This window comes from Narcine bancroftii, chromosome 14, assembly GCF_036971445.1.
Source record: "Narcine bancroftii isolate sNarBan1 chromosome 14, sNarBan1.hap1, whole genome shotgun sequence".
NCBI classification, from domain to species: Eukaryota; Metazoa; Chordata; class Chondrichthyes; order Torpediniformes; family Narcinidae; genus Narcine; species Narcine bancroftii.
Genome location: NC_091482.1, coordinates 60,315,217 through 60,335,204, shown reverse-complemented (window position 1 = coordinate 60,335,204; position 19,988 = coordinate 60,315,217). Strand labels below are relative to the sequence as shown.

General features: G+C 40.8%; 2 protein-coding genes across 10 annotated transcripts in view; one reads left to right on the top strand and one right to left on the bottom strand.

Annotated features, from left to right (window-relative positions):
• LOC138749874 (organic solute transporter subunit beta) overlaps window positions 1–19,988 on the top strand; it is a 110,374-nt gene that overhangs the window by 10,530 nt on the left and 79,856 nt on the right. The window lies entirely within an intron of this gene.
• Window positions 4,518–19,988, bottom strand: part of LOC138749870 (dipeptidyl peptidase 8-like) — a 47,889-nt gene continuing 32,418 nt past the window's right edge. For all 3 annotated transcript variants that reach the window (XM_069911834.1, XM_069911836.1, XM_069911835.1), the window contains 6 exons: window positions 17,464–17,609; window positions 15,521–15,667; window positions 13,275–13,427; window positions 11,666–11,808; window positions 9,976–10,087; window positions 4,518–8,872 (listed from right to left, as the gene is read on the bottom strand). In XM_069911834.1, the coding sequence (XP_069767935.1) occupies window positions 8,756–8,872; window positions 9,976–10,087; window positions 11,666–11,808; window positions 13,275–13,427; window positions 15,521–15,667; window positions 17,464–17,609 (818 nt within the window). In that variant the 3' untranslated portion in view covers window positions 4,518–8,755. The remainder of the gene's footprint in view (window positions 8,873–9,975; window positions 10,088–11,665; window positions 11,809–13,274; window positions 13,428–15,520; window positions 15,668–17,463; window positions 17,610–19,988) is intronic.

Below are 19,988 nucleotides of genomic sequence, written 5' to 3'. Positions count from 1 at the left end.
ATAAGTATGGCCATTCCTACAACATGTTGACATTTTCCACCTTTGTGTCTCGTTGTTGTTGCTGATGAGGCCAACAACAGTTATGTCATCTGCAAACTTGATGACTCTGTTGGAGCTGGATCTGGCAGTGCAGTTGTGAATCAGTAATGTTTACAGGAATGGGCTGAGCACACAGCCCTGCGGTGTGCCAATGCTCAGCGTTCAGCTGGCAACTAGACAATCCATGGTCTTTCCTTTAAGGCTCAGAATCCAATTATAGAGAGGGGTGTTGAGTCCTAGCGAGAACAGCTTCTCGACCAGGATTTGATAAGGCAGCAAGACTGGACAACATACCAGGTCAAGTACTTAAGGACATGTCACTGCAGCAAGGCCATGATTGCCGCAGGGTTCAAGACAGCCACCATCACCCCGATACCAAAGAGGGCAATGGTATGTAAATTCAAATGGGCCCTGTGTCTCTGGAAGGTGTGTTTTGATTAATTCCATCACCAGATACTCAAAGCATTTCATAATTGTGGAGCTCAGTGCCACAGGGTGATAGTCACTGAGGCCTGTTATCATTGTCCTCTTTGGTACTGGGATGATGGCGGCTGTCTGAACCCTGCGGGAACGATAAGACTGCAGCAGTAAGGTGTTGAAGATGTCCGTCAAGAGCTCCATTGGTCTGCGCAGTTCTTCAGTACTCAACCAGTTTTGTTGTCTGGTCCCACCACCTTGTGTGGGTTCACTTTGGATAGGGTTCTCTTCACCTCAACCGTAGCCACACAGGGGGCCTGTTTGTCAGGGGGACACGGATTTTAAACTTAAATCAAATTTCAAGATTGTTTGTTAAATAATAATGCTGGCATAGTAGGTATAGCGGTTAGTGCAAGACCTTTACAGCGTCAGCGATTGGGAATGGGGTTCAAATCCCACACTATCTGTAAGGAGTTTGTATGTTCTCCCCATGTCTGCATGGATTTTCTCCGGGGGCTCCAGTTTCCTCCACCATTCAAAATGTATCAGGGGTGTAAGACTCGTGGGCTGAAATGGCCTGTTACCGTGCTGTATGTCTACATTAAAAAAAATGAGATGCATGTGCTAAAATAATCAATAGATTATAATTTACATGAAAATGTCAAACTTCCAGAGTTGTGTGGGAAGTATAAATGTTGCTACCTACAATGTTATCTTCAATCAGGACTCTGCGCTGGCTCACTTTACTACATGCACAATCTGAAAATAGCTGCTTGGGTAACTGTCTGTTTATTTTCTATTTGACTGCAATACGATTTATTTGTCATGTTATTATAGCCCAGGGTGACACAGAATTAATTTTTATTTAAATCAAAAAGGTATTTTCTCAATAATGGAAACCAAACTGCAGCTGACAAACACACACTTAACAGGATTATTACAGGACTTGAACTTAGTGTTTAAAATAATGTTGATTTTCCCTTGTTGAAGGGTCATCTTAAAGTGTATTAATGGTGGCTGTAAAACTGACAAGTAAACTAAAATAAGGAATAGATCACAGCAGTGTTGGATTAAATCATATAAACTGTCAGGCTGAGCTGAGCAATGAATCAGCATTTAAAAGATAACTAGTTTATCACTCATGAAGAGATTTGTTATTTAAGAGCTTTATGTACTCAGTAACCGTGTCTGCTTGTCCCACATCAGACTCGTCAGCCACCAACGAGTCTGCAGCTGACGTGGACATTACCCCTCCATAAATCTTCGTCCGCGAAGCCAAGCCAAAGAAAGAAAATTTTTTGCAATTACACGTACATTCACTTTATACTTCTGTTTGCTCCGATCGGTCGTAGCTTCCTTCAGTCTCACAGGAATTGATTAAATTTCTTATCTGCAACTCAATTTCTGAAGTAACAGTTAAATGGAATGCACATGGAATGGATTATTAATTGGCCATCTGGTAGCTAACAAGAGAACAGTTATCAATTCCATTAGTTGCACTGGGGCAGCTGTAACCAGCCTCAGGATTTAGGCTTCCAAATCCCAGCTTGGGAAGCAGGGTGCACAGAATATATACATTAAATTAGGAGGGTAAATTGTAAGCAATCAAGTGGTTACAAGTGAAATGAGGTCTGCACTGGGGTTACGAATGGCATTATACATTCTGCAGAGTAATACTGTCCTACTGTTTGGCAGAGTGGATTAAAGATAAAACTCCTGGGTGTGATTTTCTGCTCCACTGCATGATAAATGCTGAAACTGTGTCAGAGAAGCCCAGGTGCAGGCTGTAATCTCGGCACAAGAGATGTTTAAAATGAAAGAGACTTGGATGTGGCCAAGCAGGTTGGCTTATGACACAGAACTTCAGAACACAGATCGAACATCTAAAATCATATTTCATTGTCCCTTCCTTCTGTTATGAGCCCAGAGGACCACAAAACCCAGCAGCAATAGATATTCACCAAGACAAATGGTTACTTAAACAGAAGTTGCTTTTAATTATCTTTAGACATGAAAACAGGATCACACTTTAACTTATCACTATTAACTTAACTAGCCTAACTTTAACCCCCTTCTCATTTTAAGCACATATGTATGTAAGTTTAGAAAAGTTCTTCGATTCACAGTCCAATCTCACTTCGCATTCATCCAAGTTCATTGGTTGCAGGCAATTCTTATACTATGCACAGAATTTAACATTTATGAAGTTCATCAGGCTTTGGTGCTTGAAAGGTAAATGGTGACCGAACAGGTTTTCAGAGATTTGTTGTTCCTGGACACAAACTGATCCCACTTAATCAGCCACGTCAGTGTCTTGCTGAAGAAACTTGCCCCATCAGGGTTTTCCAGATGATAACCTCTTTCTTTATGGCTTGAGCAGAGGTCCAGTATTTTAAGTGAGATCTGTTTGTATGTGACCTACTCTAAAAAACCTGCCCCAATCTATCTCCCCAAAACTTATCTATATACAATACAAACACAACATAATCTGTCACACTTTGTAATAGTCAACAAGATCGCTGGGGAAGATAAGCAATTGATGCTGTTTCAATAAATGACTGGAGAAAGGAGATAGGAACTGAAATTGTAATAATCATTTATGTAAGATACGAGAACATTTTCAAACTGCCAAGGAAAACATTCTAAAATGAAATATTTCTTCCTCAAATTGCCTCCAATCGTCTTGAACAGATGTCCTCTGGTACTTACCATTGTTGCCCTGGGAAAAAGATACTGTCTATCCTGTTTATGCCCCGCCTCCCATAATCTTGTCAACCTTGAGTCTCCTCTTGTCCTTCATCATTCCAAAGAGAAAAGCCTTAGCTTGTTCATCCTTGCTTCCTAAGACACGTTCTCCATTCTTACTGCCCAGTCTGACTGCTGTTGGCTCCATGCAGGCTTTATGTGGTTTGTTTTAACATCCCTCGGGGTCTGGGTCCAAGATGGCAGCACCTATGTTTGGCAGTGGCCTCAAGGAGTTGCACACTCCGGGGAAGCAGAGGACTGGCACAGGGCACAAGACACAAGAAAATAGGGACACCACCCAATTTGAGAAGAGACAACCTACAGGGTGGTGACCAAAGTGGTGGATCAGAGAGGGGCTCTGAGGCTGAAGAACCAACCCACAGGCGGTGGGCTGTTGGTAACTTGAGGCGAGGAACCCATGCAGGCTGCGGTCTGCTGGCAACTGCAATCAAGGGCCTCACACTAGGCTGAGGACTGCTGGAGACTGGCTAAAGGGGTACCAGGTATTGGAACCAGGATGCAAGAGTGTGGCAAGGGTGCTGACAGCTTCCAGATCGTGTTGGAGGTTCGGATCTGAAGTTTGTGTTGCCGACAGTTTAGACTGAAGGCTGTGTGGCTGTGGGAGCGCTGGAGGAAAATCCATGGACACTCAGTGGTTCTGGGGGGACTCTCTTCTGCTTCTCTTGCTCTGTCTGTAAGGGGCACCTTTGCTGATAGCAAATCTTTGACTGCCTTGTGGTAGACTAAAGGAAATTTTGTGTAATATTATATTTTCTGCTTATTACATGACAAAAAAATATTGAATCAACATCCTGGTAAATCATCTCTTTCATCCTCTAAAGCTTCTACATTCTTCCTGTAACGAGGGGACCAGAACTGCACACAATACTCCAAGTATGGTCTCACCAGTTTTATAGAGCAGCAACATCTCACGGCTCTTGAACTCAACCCCTCCTCTAATGAAGGCCAGCACACCAAACACCTTCCCAACCACCCTATCAACTTGTGTGGCAACCTTAAGGGATCTATGGGCTTGATCCACAAATTCCCTTTGTTCTTCCACACTGTCAAGAATCCTACCATTGACCATGTACTCCACTCTCAGATTTGACCTTCCAAAGTGCATCTTATCCAGATTAAACTCCATTTGCCATCTCACCACCCAGAAGTTAATCCTTTTAAAACAAAAGAGCATTTCTCCACTCAAGACAAAAGTGAAAAGGATCATTCGTTTATTTGGAGAATTGTGAGAATTATCCACTGGTTTATGATTCTGTAACCCTGACTGTTTAAGAATACTCAAGATACACAAAATATCAGCATGTACAGTATTTATTTGATATGAACAGCAGCACTTAAACATACAAAAGAAATTCAGTGTTAAAATTCAATGTTCATTCCGTGCTTATGGGACACAATTACAATTTCCTTGACAGATAGTGGTGAAATTTGTGTTTGTGGTCTCTCTTGCATGCACCACAATGAGAACAGTCCCTAGAATGATTGATCAACATTCATGGCCTTTTCCATGAAGTTCATCCATCCCATCCCAAGTTCCAAAAATAAGCATCAAAGTCCTGTGAAGCATTAATGCAAATCACTACTAACAAAACATCACACTGACTGACGTTGCTTGTGCCTTTCAAAAGGTGTTCAATCTAAACAAAAAACTTTTTTTTTTACATTAAATATTTTACAAATTACTTTTATGCCACAGAACAGGGTCGGTCAGTTAGGCCCAGAATGCAAAGAATCTTATTTCTCTGCATCTTCGAGCAAGTCGAAGAATGAGTGAGTGACTTGTGAACGTGAAGCAAATCGAGGCAGGAATGTGTTTCTGAGGCAAGAACTGATCTATGATTATTGTGAATCGTAGAAGTGGCTGAGGAGGTCATCTGATTATTTCTTGATAAAGAATAACTTTATGTTGTGATAGAAATCAGAGAATTTTCAGGCCAATTCTTTTACGAATTGTACAAATTGTCTGAAATTATAAACCATGTAACATGGACCCTTCAGGGAACACTTGAAGTTGGTTTATTTCTCCTCAATGAAGAAATACCATTATGACTGCTGTGCTCACCAACAGGAGAAATGAAGCTTTTCCAAGGCAGAATGCCATTCAATGAAAAATGGCTCTGATAGTTTTTAACCCCTTCCCCAATACCACAAATCGTAACTAAATTGTTATCACTATTCTTAATACAAGCATTCAACAGTATATTCCATTAACTTTTCAAGTGTGCCCAGTAAGAATACTTTTATTCAGAGGTTCGGCAAAACAATCTCTGTTGAATTTGGTTTGGTTTAGGAATTCCACTGTGTTCAGTTTGCGCATCCCCATCAATCGCTAATGCCAAAATTATTTCTCAGTCAAAAATGCAAAAGGAACAAGAGATGTGGGAGAAAAAGTCAAAATTGGAAAAATCATTGATACCAGTTTCTGGAGCAACTTCGTTCTCAGGGATCACCAACAGCACAGGATTTATAGCGACACTGCAGCTATGGACCAGTTATTGAAAAATCAAAGTGCAAAAGCTGGAGTCATAATCATAGAATATGCTGGAAATCCCCAGGAGGTCAGGCTGTTACTGTGGGAAGAACTTTCACCAGGTCTGAGAAAGAGGAGAGAAGCTTAATAAGGTGAGGGAGGAGTTGTGGGGATTTGCTGACAGGATAACACTGACAGGGGTAAACCACAAAGTCTGCAGACACCGTGGTTGAAGTAAGAACACAACACTGGAGAAACTCAGCAGGTCCAATAGTGTACTTTATATAGCGTATATAAAGATAGATAACGTTTTAGGCTTGAGGCCTTCATCAAGGTATGAGCAAAGTGTTCTTTATAGAGCAAAGATAAAGACACATAACCTTTACTATTAAAAGTACATTTTGCTCATACCTTGATGAAGGGCTCAAGCCCAAAACATTGGTTATGTATCTTATGGTGTCAGTGCTGTGCAATTGCTCAGCAAAAGGAGGTGTAAAGTGCTCCCTCCGTCCGATAGCCTTGGGTAAAGTGTAGTACCTGTTTAGCCTTCCAATCAGGGTAACATGAAGCCATGAATTGCAGATGGTGGACGGTTTCTACAAGCAAATTCTACAAATTGGAATTGATGGTTGTAAAACTAAAAACGCTGGACAGATGAATCTGCTGATCAATTGCAGTATGGACACTGCAACTGAAGAAGGCAACGGGAAACCACCTTAGCATTTTTTCCCCTGCATAATCACGAACCCAACGTCAACTACAGTCTCAGCTCAAAGATGGAGCCTTCACCGAAGGGGATCAGGTGAGGCAACAAGAACAATTCAGTAGGTCAGAGATTGTGACAGATGGAGAGACATGCTCAGCCATGTCGAATGGCAAGACACCTGAATGAATATTAAGTACACTGTTTGACCTGCTAAGTTTCTCCAGCTTTGTGTTTTCACTAACACTGACAGGGTCTGTCCTTCACTTCTGGAAAGAAAAAGGAAAAGAGTCAATATCATAGCTGGATCACAGAGAATTCAAGTTACCCAAAGATCAATGTGGAATCCACAAGGCTGTAACATGAGGTGCTGTTCCTCAAGCTTGTGTTGGACTTCACTGTGAATGGTCTGAGTAACGGACAACTGGAAGCAAGGATTGCCTCTGCCAAGCACACCGTAAGAGGGGATTCTTTTTTTAAAAAACAACATATTCTGCGTTCTGCCTTCCAGCATATGCTGCGTTCCAGCATTTTTTGCCTCACACTAGCACTATATCCAATCATGATGACTTACTGACAAAGCCACAGATTAGTGAAAAGTTACAGAAAGATTATTACAACACAAAGTGAAACCATCAACAATACAAAGAACATAGCCAAAAGCAAGCAGCACGAGGTTTCTGAGACAAATACACTGTGAATGTACAGCCACGTCAGTGCAACCCCACTCTTAACATCTGCTCACTTCTGACCTTTGCACACCCAAAATCAACAGCACTGGATCAAAGTAACAACACCCTGAAATGCTGGAGGAACCTAGCCGGTGTCACAGTGTCCATAGGAGGTAAAGATATTTGACGCTGTGAGTCTGGCTGAGATCCTCCAGCATTTCAGGGTGTTTTTACTACAATCACAGCGTCTGTAGCCTTTCACTCCATTCAGTTGATCCACTGCAAAAATCTCTTCAAGAGATGCCTACCCTGAAGAAGTGACACTGCAAGACCGACTGAGTCCTTCCAGCAATTTTGTATGTATTTACCTCAATCATGGTGTCTGCAAACTTTTGTCTTTTACTCTCAGCAGTTGATCAAAGGCTATTATATAACAAAAACATGGCTGATTGTCAACATCCCCATTAACATATTGAACTGATTCCATATGATTTGAATGTGATGAGTAGGATATTTGTTTCTTTCATGTTTTAAATGCGGACATTAAAACTTACCTGACAGTCACAAATATTGAAAGTGCCAAAATACCAAGAAATTGTTTGATAATCAGTAAAAGATCAGATGGAAAAGTTAGGAAGGGAATGTTTCTCAAAATCAAATGCAATAGCTCAGATAACCTGGGTGAAAAAAGTGGCGCAAGATTCCAGTACTAAAACAGGAATTAGACGGTGGCTGAGCAGGGCTGTTCTGGTAAAAGGTTAGGGAAGCAAAATTTGAACTGCTATCACCAATGATGCTGCCTGTTTCCATCACTTATTTGCTTCAGACACCAGAATATCTTTGTTGTGAAATATTAAGCCCTGTACCTCCATAATTACAGAATTAATCCAGGCAACCAAAAGTCTATGCCAACTGGCAAGGATAGAACATCTTTGTTTCCAAAAGAGAATAAATAAACCATGACCAGATGTAGATATTTTAAGCAATTAAAAATGATGCTACTATTTAGACATTAATCAAAATATTACTTGTACATAAAGTGCTCAAAAAATGTTTTACAATCATCTGCATTCCCCCTCCACTTCACTGGAAACCAGTGATAATTTTATGGTTTTTTAACAATTGAACAACAGTACAGCGATGGATGCTGGAACGTAAATGTCTGTCAGCTAGAAGAAAATTAGTACATTTCATTCATCTGTTTAAGGATGGAGATTTACAAGCAGTTGTAGGAATTAGCAACATTAAACTTCAGAAAAAACTTCTGTGTCATTCTTCATGAGAGATTATCCTTAATGCCCATGATATGTTCTTGGTTAAGTTTTGTGTGTTCATGTATCTTATTCCATTTACATTCTCAAAGAACAGACACAATCAGTGATATCTTCTGGGAATCCCAGGAAAATGAGACAAATGTTGGTGCAAAGGAATGGTGATGATCAGATGCGAGAGTTCCAGATGTGAGATTCAAAGATGGTAGCAGTGAGCAGTGAAGAGAGGGATGCCAAGACATAATGGAATGGTGGCTATTGCTGTTATGACCGAGGCTGTTACAAGTGAAAAATGTAGTAACCATAATTAGTTGAAGAGGAGCTATCTGTTCATGAGGTGAAGGAATAGTGTCCAAGTTCTAGCATCTCCTGTGTTTGGTTGTTGGCTGAATTTGGTACCAGGAGCAGGCATCATCTTTTATTTCATGGCAGCAATCTGGGATGCCAGGTTCTCCTGAAGGTAGTAGAGCAGATACAGTTCATAATGTTCACCAGATTCTGGGACCCGAATACTATGTCGTTCTTGGGGATACACCTTAAAAGATTGAACAATGTTTATTTTCAAATTATAAAAAAAGTATCAGGATTTTAGTTGACAATCACACAAAATTCCGGCAAATAATCGATTTATCTGGCATCTATGGGGATTGTAAGATGCCAGATAAGTGTATTTTTCAGTTGCTTGAGGCTTATTTTACAATGCCTAACGAATATACCAACATTAAGAATGAACAGTTTAAAAATGAAAAATATTATACTGTACTTACACTGAACAAACTTCACCTTAAACCATTTTACTTTATTTTCAGTCATATTCTTTGAAAACATTTAACTTTTGCTGCATCAGCAGGTTCATCCCCCTCCACGGAGTCACTCGAAAGGCAAATATTAATATTATAGATATTAACTCCTCTCCCACCACCATGTTTCTGTCCCACATCGGACTTGTCAGCCACAAACGAGCCTGCAGCTGATGTGGACATTACCCCTCCAGAAATCTTCGACCGCGAAGCCAAGCCAAAGAAAAGAAAAAGAAACCACCAAGTTTTCAGATAAAACCTCTGGCTGGGGCAACTCTTACTAAGCAGGGATAAGGAGACACTTTAAGAGAGTAACCCCAACCGTGAGCGGCATCAGCTAGCTCTTCATCCTTGGTGACGCGTTTACAGTTTCACGCAATTTTATTCAAATAGCCACTATGAACAAAGGCACTCCACTGGCTGAATAATTGCTCCCATCTTCACCAAAACTTTGTGTTACTTCAGAGAACATTTACAACTTAAAACTTGTGTATTTTTTAACCTATTATTTTATTCTAATTTATTTATTTTCCTCAAATATTTTTGCTGGTTCCTTGAATTCCAGATACCAGGGGTTTTACTGTACATATTTGTTTTTTTTCCAATCTATTGCCTATAGTTATGCAACTTCTCTGAAGTTACCTCCAGTATTTTGCTATTGATTAAAACATCACTAGCTTGGAGCTGGGCTGTTTATTGCAGTGAGTTGTATCATTAATGAAAATAAAGGACCATTACATAAAATCCCAAACACTTAAAATAATAGAGGGGATTATGCACATGGGCAATAATTTAATGCATTTACTTGGAGATGTCAGTAAAAGTTTAATAGATTTACCTGCAAGTCATACGGTCTCCCTGATCGAACAAGGAAGCTAAGGAGAACTGTGGTGTGAGAAAAGTGGACATTTTCGTCGAGGAACCCATGCAAGAGCAGCAGGCGGTTTGGTCTGTGGATGGGGGGAGAAAAAATGGAAACGAGATCACAATGTTAAACTGAAACAATTAAGTGCTCAGGCAAGTTGTGAAGCTCACTAGTGTTGCAATTCATTTCTTGCAGCCAACAATGATATTTGATGTTTCTGTGACAAGAATTCATGACAAAACCACTTGAATATAAGATCCATAGGACATAGGAGCAGAAATAGGCTATTTGGCCCATCCAGTCTGTCCTGCCATTTAATCAGGAACTGATCCATTTTCCCACTCAGCCCCACAGCCCGGCCTTCTCCCCAGAACCTTTGATGCCCTGGCTAATCGAGAACATATCAATCTCAGTCTTAAATACACCCAATGATCTGGCCTCCATACCACCTGTGGCACCAAGTTCCACAGATTTACCACCCTTTGGCTGAAGAAATTCCCGTGCATCTCTGTTCAAGGTGGACGCCCTTCAACCTTGAGGTTATGCCCTCTTGTCCTAGACTCTCCCATGGGAAACAACCTTTCTACTTTGTCCATGCCTTTCAACATTCAAAATGTTTCAATAAGATCCCCCCCCACCCAACATTCTCCTAGATTCCAATGAATACAAGCCAAGAGCTGTCAACCACTCCTCATTCCTAGAATTATCCTGGTGAACCTCCTTTGAACCCTCTCTAACTTCAGCACATCTTTTCTTGGAGCCCAAAACTTCTCATAATATTCCGTGAAGTCTCGCCAGTGCTTTATGAAGCCTCAATATTACATCCCTGCTCTTATATTCTATTCCTCTCACTTTAAAAAAAAAATTAGACATTACAAAAATTGACATTTTTATCAGAAACCCAAATTTAGGTTCCAGTTTGAAAACAATGTAGATGCACAGCTCAGGGAGGTAGACTTAAAGCTCGCAATTTCATTAGTAGCAGTTAATTCTAGCTTTGCACATTAATAATCAAAATTCATATTTATTGTCAGAGTACATACACGACATCACAACAAACCTGAGATTTTTTTTACCCTGGGGGTCAAGCAGAATTTCCTATTCAAATTGGCTTCCCCAAACTAAATTACCAATCATTCAAAAGGGCAGTACAGATAGCACAACTCCGTTACAGCACCAGCGATCGGGACGAGGGTTTGAATCCTGCGCTGTTTGAGTTTGTACGCTCTCCCCGGGTCTGCGTGGGTTTCCTCTGTGTTCTCCGGTTTCCGCCCACCCTTCAAAAAAAAACCTACCAGGTCAATTGGGAGGCACGTGCTGGTGGGCCGAAAGGGCCTGTTACCGCACTGTACGTTGAAATTTAAAATCTAGAAATTTAATTCTGGTGGAGAAGGGAGAACCTCTGCAGATACTAGAATCTCAAGTGATCACAGAGAAGCTGGAGGACTCAACACATCAGATTGCACTGTTGAATTGCCAGGGGTGGAGGCCAGGGGCGTTTAGGAGACTCCGACAGGCACATGGATAAAAGAAAAACGGTTAATGCGAATGTTGCTTCCAAAGTGTTTATTTTCCACAACCCAACACTTTGAATTATGAGAGTGAATAGGATTGGGATCCAACTGGGAAAATGCAATGGTTCTGGCCAGATAGTGAGACTCACTCAAGAGGGAAGTGGTCCACTTGCATTGCTACTGATCCAATATCATAGCCACTCTCATTCTTATCTGGGAGACCCATGTAGCGTTCTGTGTATCCAGTATCGTAGAAGATCCACAGTGTCACAGGCGCTCCGGCTATGGCAACCTGCATGAGACAAAGTTGCAATGCTTAAAGTCCATAATTGGCAGAAAATCTCAGCTTCCCCCCATCCCCTACTCATCCCTAAATATGAAAAGTAATCAGACTGATCGATGGAACTTCAAGTTTGAATTTGAAGCCACATTTAACATCTCTTCACCTTTGAGAACAAGAAAAAGATCTCAACCCAAAATATTTATTCTCTCCCATTTTCTTGAATCTCTTCAACCAAACGCTTATAATCTGCGGGCCTCTTGCAAACATCCTCCTCTTGCGATTCAAGCGCTGTCGGGAGTTTTCCCTCACTGTTGAATTCTGTAGCAGCCTCTCCACCTTTGATCATTCTAAAAATCCAACTCTGGGACAGCATTAGAACGCATCCTTGTCTAGGCCAATTTACTCCTCTCCCCCCCACCCTTTAAAAATCACATGAGCAAAATTCAGAGATTTTGTAAGATTAAAAAGTGAGCAGTCATCTTTGTGAGGGATCAACTTAAAACTGTCATAATAGTGATCATTTGAGGTCACTGGCTTGCCTTAAGCTGTTGAAGATTGAAGGAGTGAAAGACTAGGCAAGAGCACAAAGGCAGCATGGTTGGCTTAGAGGTTAGCACAACACCGTCACGGCGTCAGCATTTGGATTTGGGTTTGAATCCCGTGCTCTCTGAAGGAAGTTTGTGCCTTCTCCCTGTATCTGCGTGAGTTTTACCCGGGGGCTCCGGTTTCCTCCCATCCTTCAAAACATATTGGGGGTGTAGGTCTAATTCGGTGTAATTGGACGTGGGCCAAAAGGGCCTGTTACCGTGCTGCATGTTTAAATTTAAATATTTTAAAAATCCAAGTCTGCCAAAAGGGTGGAGTCCATTAGTGCTGCAGATATCTGAAGTTAATACCAGCCAATGCAGGCTGACAGCTACAATTTTCTTATCTTAAGACATAGGAGCAGAAATAGGCTATTTAGCCCATCAAATCTCCCCCACCATTTAATCATGAGTTGATTTCCCCACTCAGACTCCCCATTACCAGTGATGCCCAAGCTAATCAAGAACCTATCAATCTCTTCCTTAAATACACCCAATGACCTGGCCTCCACAACCACTTGTGGCAACAAATTCTAGATTTACTGTCCTCTAGCTGAAGAATTTCTGAAGCATCTGTATTCTAAGTAGATGCCGTTAATTCCTGAAGTTGTGCCCTCTTGTCCTCCATTCTCCCACCATGCGAAACAACCTTTCCACGTAGTTCATAAGAATCATGAGGAAAAAGGTTACACATGAACAATGAGCTCAGTCTTAATAGATACAAGAACACCAAACAACTCTGAGCTTGCTCAAAATTAAAATGAACAAAAGAGTAATTTTTGTATTTTGTTCATACTCGACGTCACCAACACTGGACCTTCCAGAGGATTGGTCAAGTTCCCCCAAAGCCAATTGAAAGATTGGACTGTGCAGATGACATGGAGATCACACCTTAAATATGTCTGGCCTCCTCACTAGACCCATGAGGGACAGATAACCTCCATACGACCAGCCATGAATTGCCACCCGTTTCAGGTCAATAAATCTGTACTTTGCAGACAAGTACTGTAGTCCTTCCACTTGGTCATCTATTTCCACTTGCCCCTGCAAGAGAAATATTCTCATTAGAGCATTATCGGTGACGCACAATACAAATAATCACCGTGCACAAAAAGCAAAATTTATTCCTTCGTGGGATGTAGACATCATGCGAAGACCAGCATTTACTGACCACCCCCTAATTGCCTCTGAACTAAAGAGGCAATTAAGAATCAACCTACTGTGGGTGAGATTTCATTTCCTAGAGGCTATTTACAAATACAGGTATACCCTGCTTTACGAAAGTAGACTGTTCCTGTGAAATCTTTCATAAGACTAAATGGCGTAAAGCGAAGACTCATTCACTACTATTGAAGGCTATTTTCATAAAAGTAAAAACCCATTCAAATTTCTTTTGGATAGCAAACAGGTTTTTTCGTAAACACAAATTTGCATAGAGCAAGTATTCGTAAAAGCAGGGTACACCTGAAAAACAATTCAAAAAATTCATGATTAACTATCACAGTTACGAGTTCTTTTAAAAGTATCAAAACTATTAAATTAATATAAACTTCAATTCTACTTTCCAAATCAATAATCTTCATCTTGGCAAACGAGACAAGTAGTTTAACCACAAACCACATTAACAACTCTGTAGTGGAGAGAGTGGGCAGCACCAAGTTCCTTGGAGCTCACTTAACTAGTGACCTTTCATGGACACACATCTCCCCAATCGTCAGGAAGGCACACAGCGACTAAACTTCCTGAGAAGACTGAGGGGGCAAGGCTGCCTGCCACCATTATGTCAACCTTCTTCAGGAGCTCTATCAAGAGTGTCCTGGCCAGCTGCATCACAGTGTGGTATGGGTGCTGGAAAGAAATGGTTCAGAGGTCAATCCACAGGGCCATAAGAGTAGTAGAGAGGATCACTTGAGTCCCCCTCCCATCGACGTGATCGACCAGGATCGTTGTCTGAAGATGGCATGCAAAATCATTGAGGACCCCTTCCACCCTGCACACAGCATCTTTCAGCTGCTCCCATCAGGAAAGAGATACAGGAGGATCAGAGCCAGCACCACCAGGCTGAAGAACAACTTCTTCTCCCGGGCAGTGAGAACGCTGAACGACCAAAGGAACTGCTCTAACCACCCGAGATATTCATGAAATAATATTTATTTATTTCCATATATGAAATACTTGCCCTGAATATGTGTTACATTTCGTTGTGTGCCTTGCTTGATTTTCACTGCGGACCCAAGAACACGGTTTCGTTGGATTGTACTTGTGCAATTCAACAATAAACTTGACTTGATTGTGCCCACAAGCATATAATTCTTAAACAAATGATCAATCTACAAGCTCCAGGCTACCTCAGACACAAGAATTAATTTTATTTGGATTTAAAATTAATCCATATGGATGGATTGTGTCTCTGTATTGCTTTCAAGGCATAATGTTACAAGTGGAAGGCCCAGCAGTGATTCCCTGTTTTTCCAAAGTTTGCAGTTTACTAACTTTCTCCAGTAATAAGTGCACTGACAAATCCTTGAGTGACTCGTGAATTATTCTCACTGCAATAAAGCCAAAATACGTTTTGCTTTGTTGCATAAGATGTAAACAAGGTTTTAATAGTGTTTATTCACAGGGTGTGGAATGGCTGGCAAGGTCCATAGATCTCCCAAAGAATTCTGCCTCCCTCCCCACCTCATTCTCCGAGATCCATCCCTGCCCATATTTGCTTTAATGACAGGTACTTCTGAAATGCCTGGCTTCTTCCTGAACCATAGCTTCTCCTCTACCACATTTTGCAGAACCTTTGATCTCATCTATTTCTCCCCCCTCCCCGCACCTTTGGCGGCGAAGATGGAGTTCACCTGATCATCACATTCCACCTCTGCATTCAACAGATCATCCTCTGCAACTTCTACCAGCTTCAACAAGATCCCAGATACACCTTCTCCCTCCGATTCCACAAACTCTACCTGAGGTTAGTATGGAATTGAGGCTACTTGGAGCTGCGAGGCAGCAGTACTAACTGATGCATCACCGTGCCACCGGTTATTCAGTTGTTACCTCCTTTACTTGACGGAACCACGCTCTTCTGGTCTCTTTAGAAGAAATGCATTATCTGAAGCCAAAAAGGGGAAAACACGACCTACCATCTTGAACTTCAAAGCACCTTCAAATTTAAGGCCTCTGTGACAGGAACCCCTTGAATCTATGACAACCACCACATAGCCAAGCTCCGCCAGTGTATTCAGACGCAAGTATTTAACTCCTTTAAAGCGATTGTTTACCAACTGCACCTATGGGATTAAAAAAAACAGCTTTATCTCTGTTCTGATACAACACTTTTAACAATTCTTAGACCTAATTGCTTTTTATCATGGAATAAATAGTTTTAAAACAGAAGATTTCTGAAAGGTTTTGAGAAAGTAAATACTGAGAGAATACTGGAGACACAAGACTGCAGATGTTGGAATCTGGAGCAAAAACAATCTGCTTCAGGAACTCAGCAGGTTGAGTAGCATTAGTGGGAGAAAAAGAACTGTTGACATTTAGGGTTGGGACTCTCTGGAAGGGAACAGTGCACAGGATCTTAAAATACGATGGTCACCAAGAAATCCAATGGGAAATTTGGAGGAAAGTTCTTTATCCAAGAAGCTGTGACATCAAGGAACACATTCAAAGGGAGGCTGGATACAGATTAAAGACAGTAATTCAATGGCATTTACTGATAATTATTGTTCGTTTACTGGACTGTTAACTTCATTCTGGAATGAGGTCTCACATCTGACCAATTACACTGGACAACAAAGATTTTGCTTCTTGAACACTTTTGGGTGTATTTTATGGATTTTGGGCTGCTGATCATAAAAATCACCTTAAAATTTTCCTATCATGTACTTTTTTTGTGATTTCCTGTCATATTTTAAGACTACCCAAAGCATGCCGTTTTGGTTAGTCAAAGCATGCCTGGGCACGCACTCAATGCAGGTGCTCTGCAAATATTGTCTTAGGTTGGGCACGCTTAGTCAGCCCATCACAGGAGACTGAGCAGTGAGTTCAAAAAAGCCCCACTTTTGGAGAATGTGCTCAGGGGGGAGCAGTCTGGCCTCCGGCATTTGGGGAGGAATAGCTCCGGAGGTATTTATTTCACCTTGGCTTTCAAAATTATAATAAGTTAAATCTAAAAGGTGTAAATACAATAAAAATAATATAATGCTGGCGTGTGGAGAGAACATCAAATTATCATTTTGTTTTCATCATACATTTAAAATGTAAAATAATTAAATAACACTTGTTTTTATTACATTTTGATTTAAAACCAAATAACAATTATGTATTTACTTTACAGCTGTATTTTCTTGATGTTAAATACAAAATAAAAATATATAATGAATTAAAAATGATTTGGTATGCGTCGTGGATTTTGCGCTATTGCCACCCCCCCCAACCCCAGTCCGTCACCGTCATCACACCCCCCCCCCCCCCAAGTCTAATGCCACCACCAACACACCCCCCCCCGCCCCACCTTTCAACCACTGACTCACCATCTGGTATGTGTCGTGGTATCTTTTTTTAAAATGTACTCACTCCCCTTAATGTTAGAACCTGGCTATGCCCCTGAGTGCTGGCGGAATGAGTTCTCACGGAATTAGGGGCCAAATCACTGGTTCGGCCCTGCCAGGCATAGGATGGCATAGGTGCTCTGTGATTATTAAGGGATTACTTAAGGTGAGTGGGAACAAAAAGGTTGAGAACCAATCGTCTAAACACTGAAAGTATTAGGCCTCATGGTTGCAGGCTCTCTGTATTTTTATGCTATTCATTAAATAAGTGAAAAAACTTAAAATATAGTAAAATCCTTGTTATCTGGAATTAAAGCAACCGGCAAAAATATTGTGGAAAATAAATGGGTTAAAAAATACGGGTTTAAAATTGCCGCACCTCGTCATTAGTTCACCAATCCACACAAAACGCAAACTCAAACAACAGGAAAATTAACATCCAGCATCTACCAATCCCCATAGGTTCCAGATACTGGAGGTTTTGTGGTACAAAACAGGGATTAATGGAAATTGGCTGGAAATATTCCTACCTGTGGGCCGCCATATGTGTAAAGGAGGGTGGGGTATTTCTTTCTAGGCTGCAGATTGTGTGGTCTGAACATCATTCCATGTAATGTGTAGCCAGACTTGCTGTGAAAACTGAACATCTCTGGAGGGACATATCCTTGAAGATAACCTGTAATACACCCCACAGTAGATCAGGCAAAATATTGTACCAGTATTCATTTCAATAGCCAGGCTACTTAATTTAGAAACAGGCCCTGCACACTCTGCCCACCCACACTCATCTCACCTGCCTGTGTTTGGTCCATATCTCTCCAAACCTATTTTTCTTTTGGACCTCAACCATCTTCTCCAGCAGCCCATTCCATACACCCACCTCTGTCTGAGGTGAGAAAGGTCCTTTTAAACCTACTGCCCCTCCTCAGCCTCAGCCAAAATTCTCTGGTTACTGATTCCCGTCCTCTGAGCAAAAGACTCTCTGGGTTCACCCAGTCTATTCCTCTCATGAATTTGTACAACTCTCTGCTATCACCTTTCATCCTCCTGTACTCCAAGGAATAAAGCCCTAGTTTGTTCAAACTCTCTCTGCAGCTCAGGCCCCCAAGTCCTCACAACATCCACATACGTCTTTTCTGCACCCTCTCCAGCTTGACAACATCTTTCCTGCAGCACCCTGACCAAAACCGAACACAATCCCTACATGCCGGCCTCACCAACACTTTATGCACCAGCAATATGACCTCATAACTTTTAAATTTAGGCATAGAGCACGATAACAGGCCTGGTGAATGGTAGAGATCTGGGGAATGTTGTAGAACAGAGGGATCTCGGAGTACCTTGAAAGTGATGTCATAGATAGATAGTTATGGTCACAAAGACTTTTGGTGCATTGTCCTTCATTAGTTAGATTTTTGAGTATAGAACGGTGACAATGTTAGAACATCAGTGACCTGGGTTTGAATCTGGCACCGAATGAGTTTGTACGTTCTTCCTGTGTCTGCGTGGGTTTCCTCTGGTTGCTCCTGGTTTACTCCCACCCTGTTCCGTACAGGGTGGGAGGAGCGCCAATGCAGGCGGCAAAGTGGTGGAGGAAGAATTGGGGAGTGGTAACCAAGTCGAATTGGAAAAGGGCCTGTTTCACATATCCAACAAAAAGGCAGATGCAGCTGGGGCCACTGCGTGTGCCTGTGATTACACCCCGGTTCCGGAGGAGTCGAGGGAGAACTCGTTCAGGAGAAGTATCTGCAGTTTCTGTGTTTTATACTCCATTTCATAGGCCTTACGCACTGAAAATAAATAGTCAGTGCTAGGAAGTGGTGCCACTTCTACTCACTCTTAATGTCCCTGGAAACATTAACTTTTTGTTTTAAAACTATGGAAGGGTAAAAATCTCAGATCTTAATTCTGCAATCCACACATCACTCATCCTGTTGAGACCTCTTGTATCCTCTCCAAAGGCTGCCGGGCCTGTTGAATGTTTCCAGCATTTTCTTTTTTTTCAATACTTTATTTTAAAATTTTAAAACCAAAATAACATCAATTGTAATAAAATTTGTATACAGAAAAATATGTGGATAATAACAAAAAAAAAAATCCAACCTCCCTCTCCCTCCCCACTAACCCCCACCCTCATTCCCCTATATCTACCCACTAAGAAAGAAGAAAAGGAGATCATCAATTTTATATATATATAATTCAACTACTCGGGTGTGAAACCAAGACGCCTCACCGGAACAGATTGAGAGCTCAAATCCACAAACCAAGAATTTTCAAATATGGGCTCTAGACTTTAAAAAAAAAAATGATATTTATCCCTTAAATTATATGTTATCTTTTCAAGAGGGAAACAAGATTTATTTCAGTGTGCCATCTTTGCATTCCCAAAGGTGAATCAGATTTCTAGGTAATAGCCAAACATTTCTTAGATACAGCCAAAGCTTAAAGCAATCGTCTTAGTATCTCCTAACAAAAACAACATTGGATCAAATGGAAATTTAACTTTTAATAATTTTTCCAAAAATAATTTAACTTGTATCCAAAAGATCTTAACTTTAGGACCAGATCCAAGTCGAGTGTGAAAAAGGTACCTATCTCTTTACACCTAAAACATAAATCTGAAGGCATTAAATTAATCTCTTTAATTTTTGAAGAGTTAGGTATAAATGATGTAGAAAATTATACTGTACTAATCTGTACCTTATATTTATAACTGTAGTCATATTCTTATTACATAATTTCCTCCAGTCATTTTCATCTTCCTGTTCAAATTAGTTTCCCATTTCATTCTTGACATGAATATTTGACTTACACATTTTACTTTGTAATAATTTATATATCTCAGTAATAAATTTATTTATATCTCCTTTAGTAAGTAATAACTCGAAAGCAGATTGTCTAAGCAAATTCCCTGCCAAATACCTCAAACATTTTTTAAAGATCTTAACTTAATTGTTAGAAAATTTTTATGGAAAGGGAAATGGCTAGAGTATCCTTGGAAAAATTAACTTGGAAATTTGAATTAGGTAGCTTACAACTTCCACATTTTCAGAAT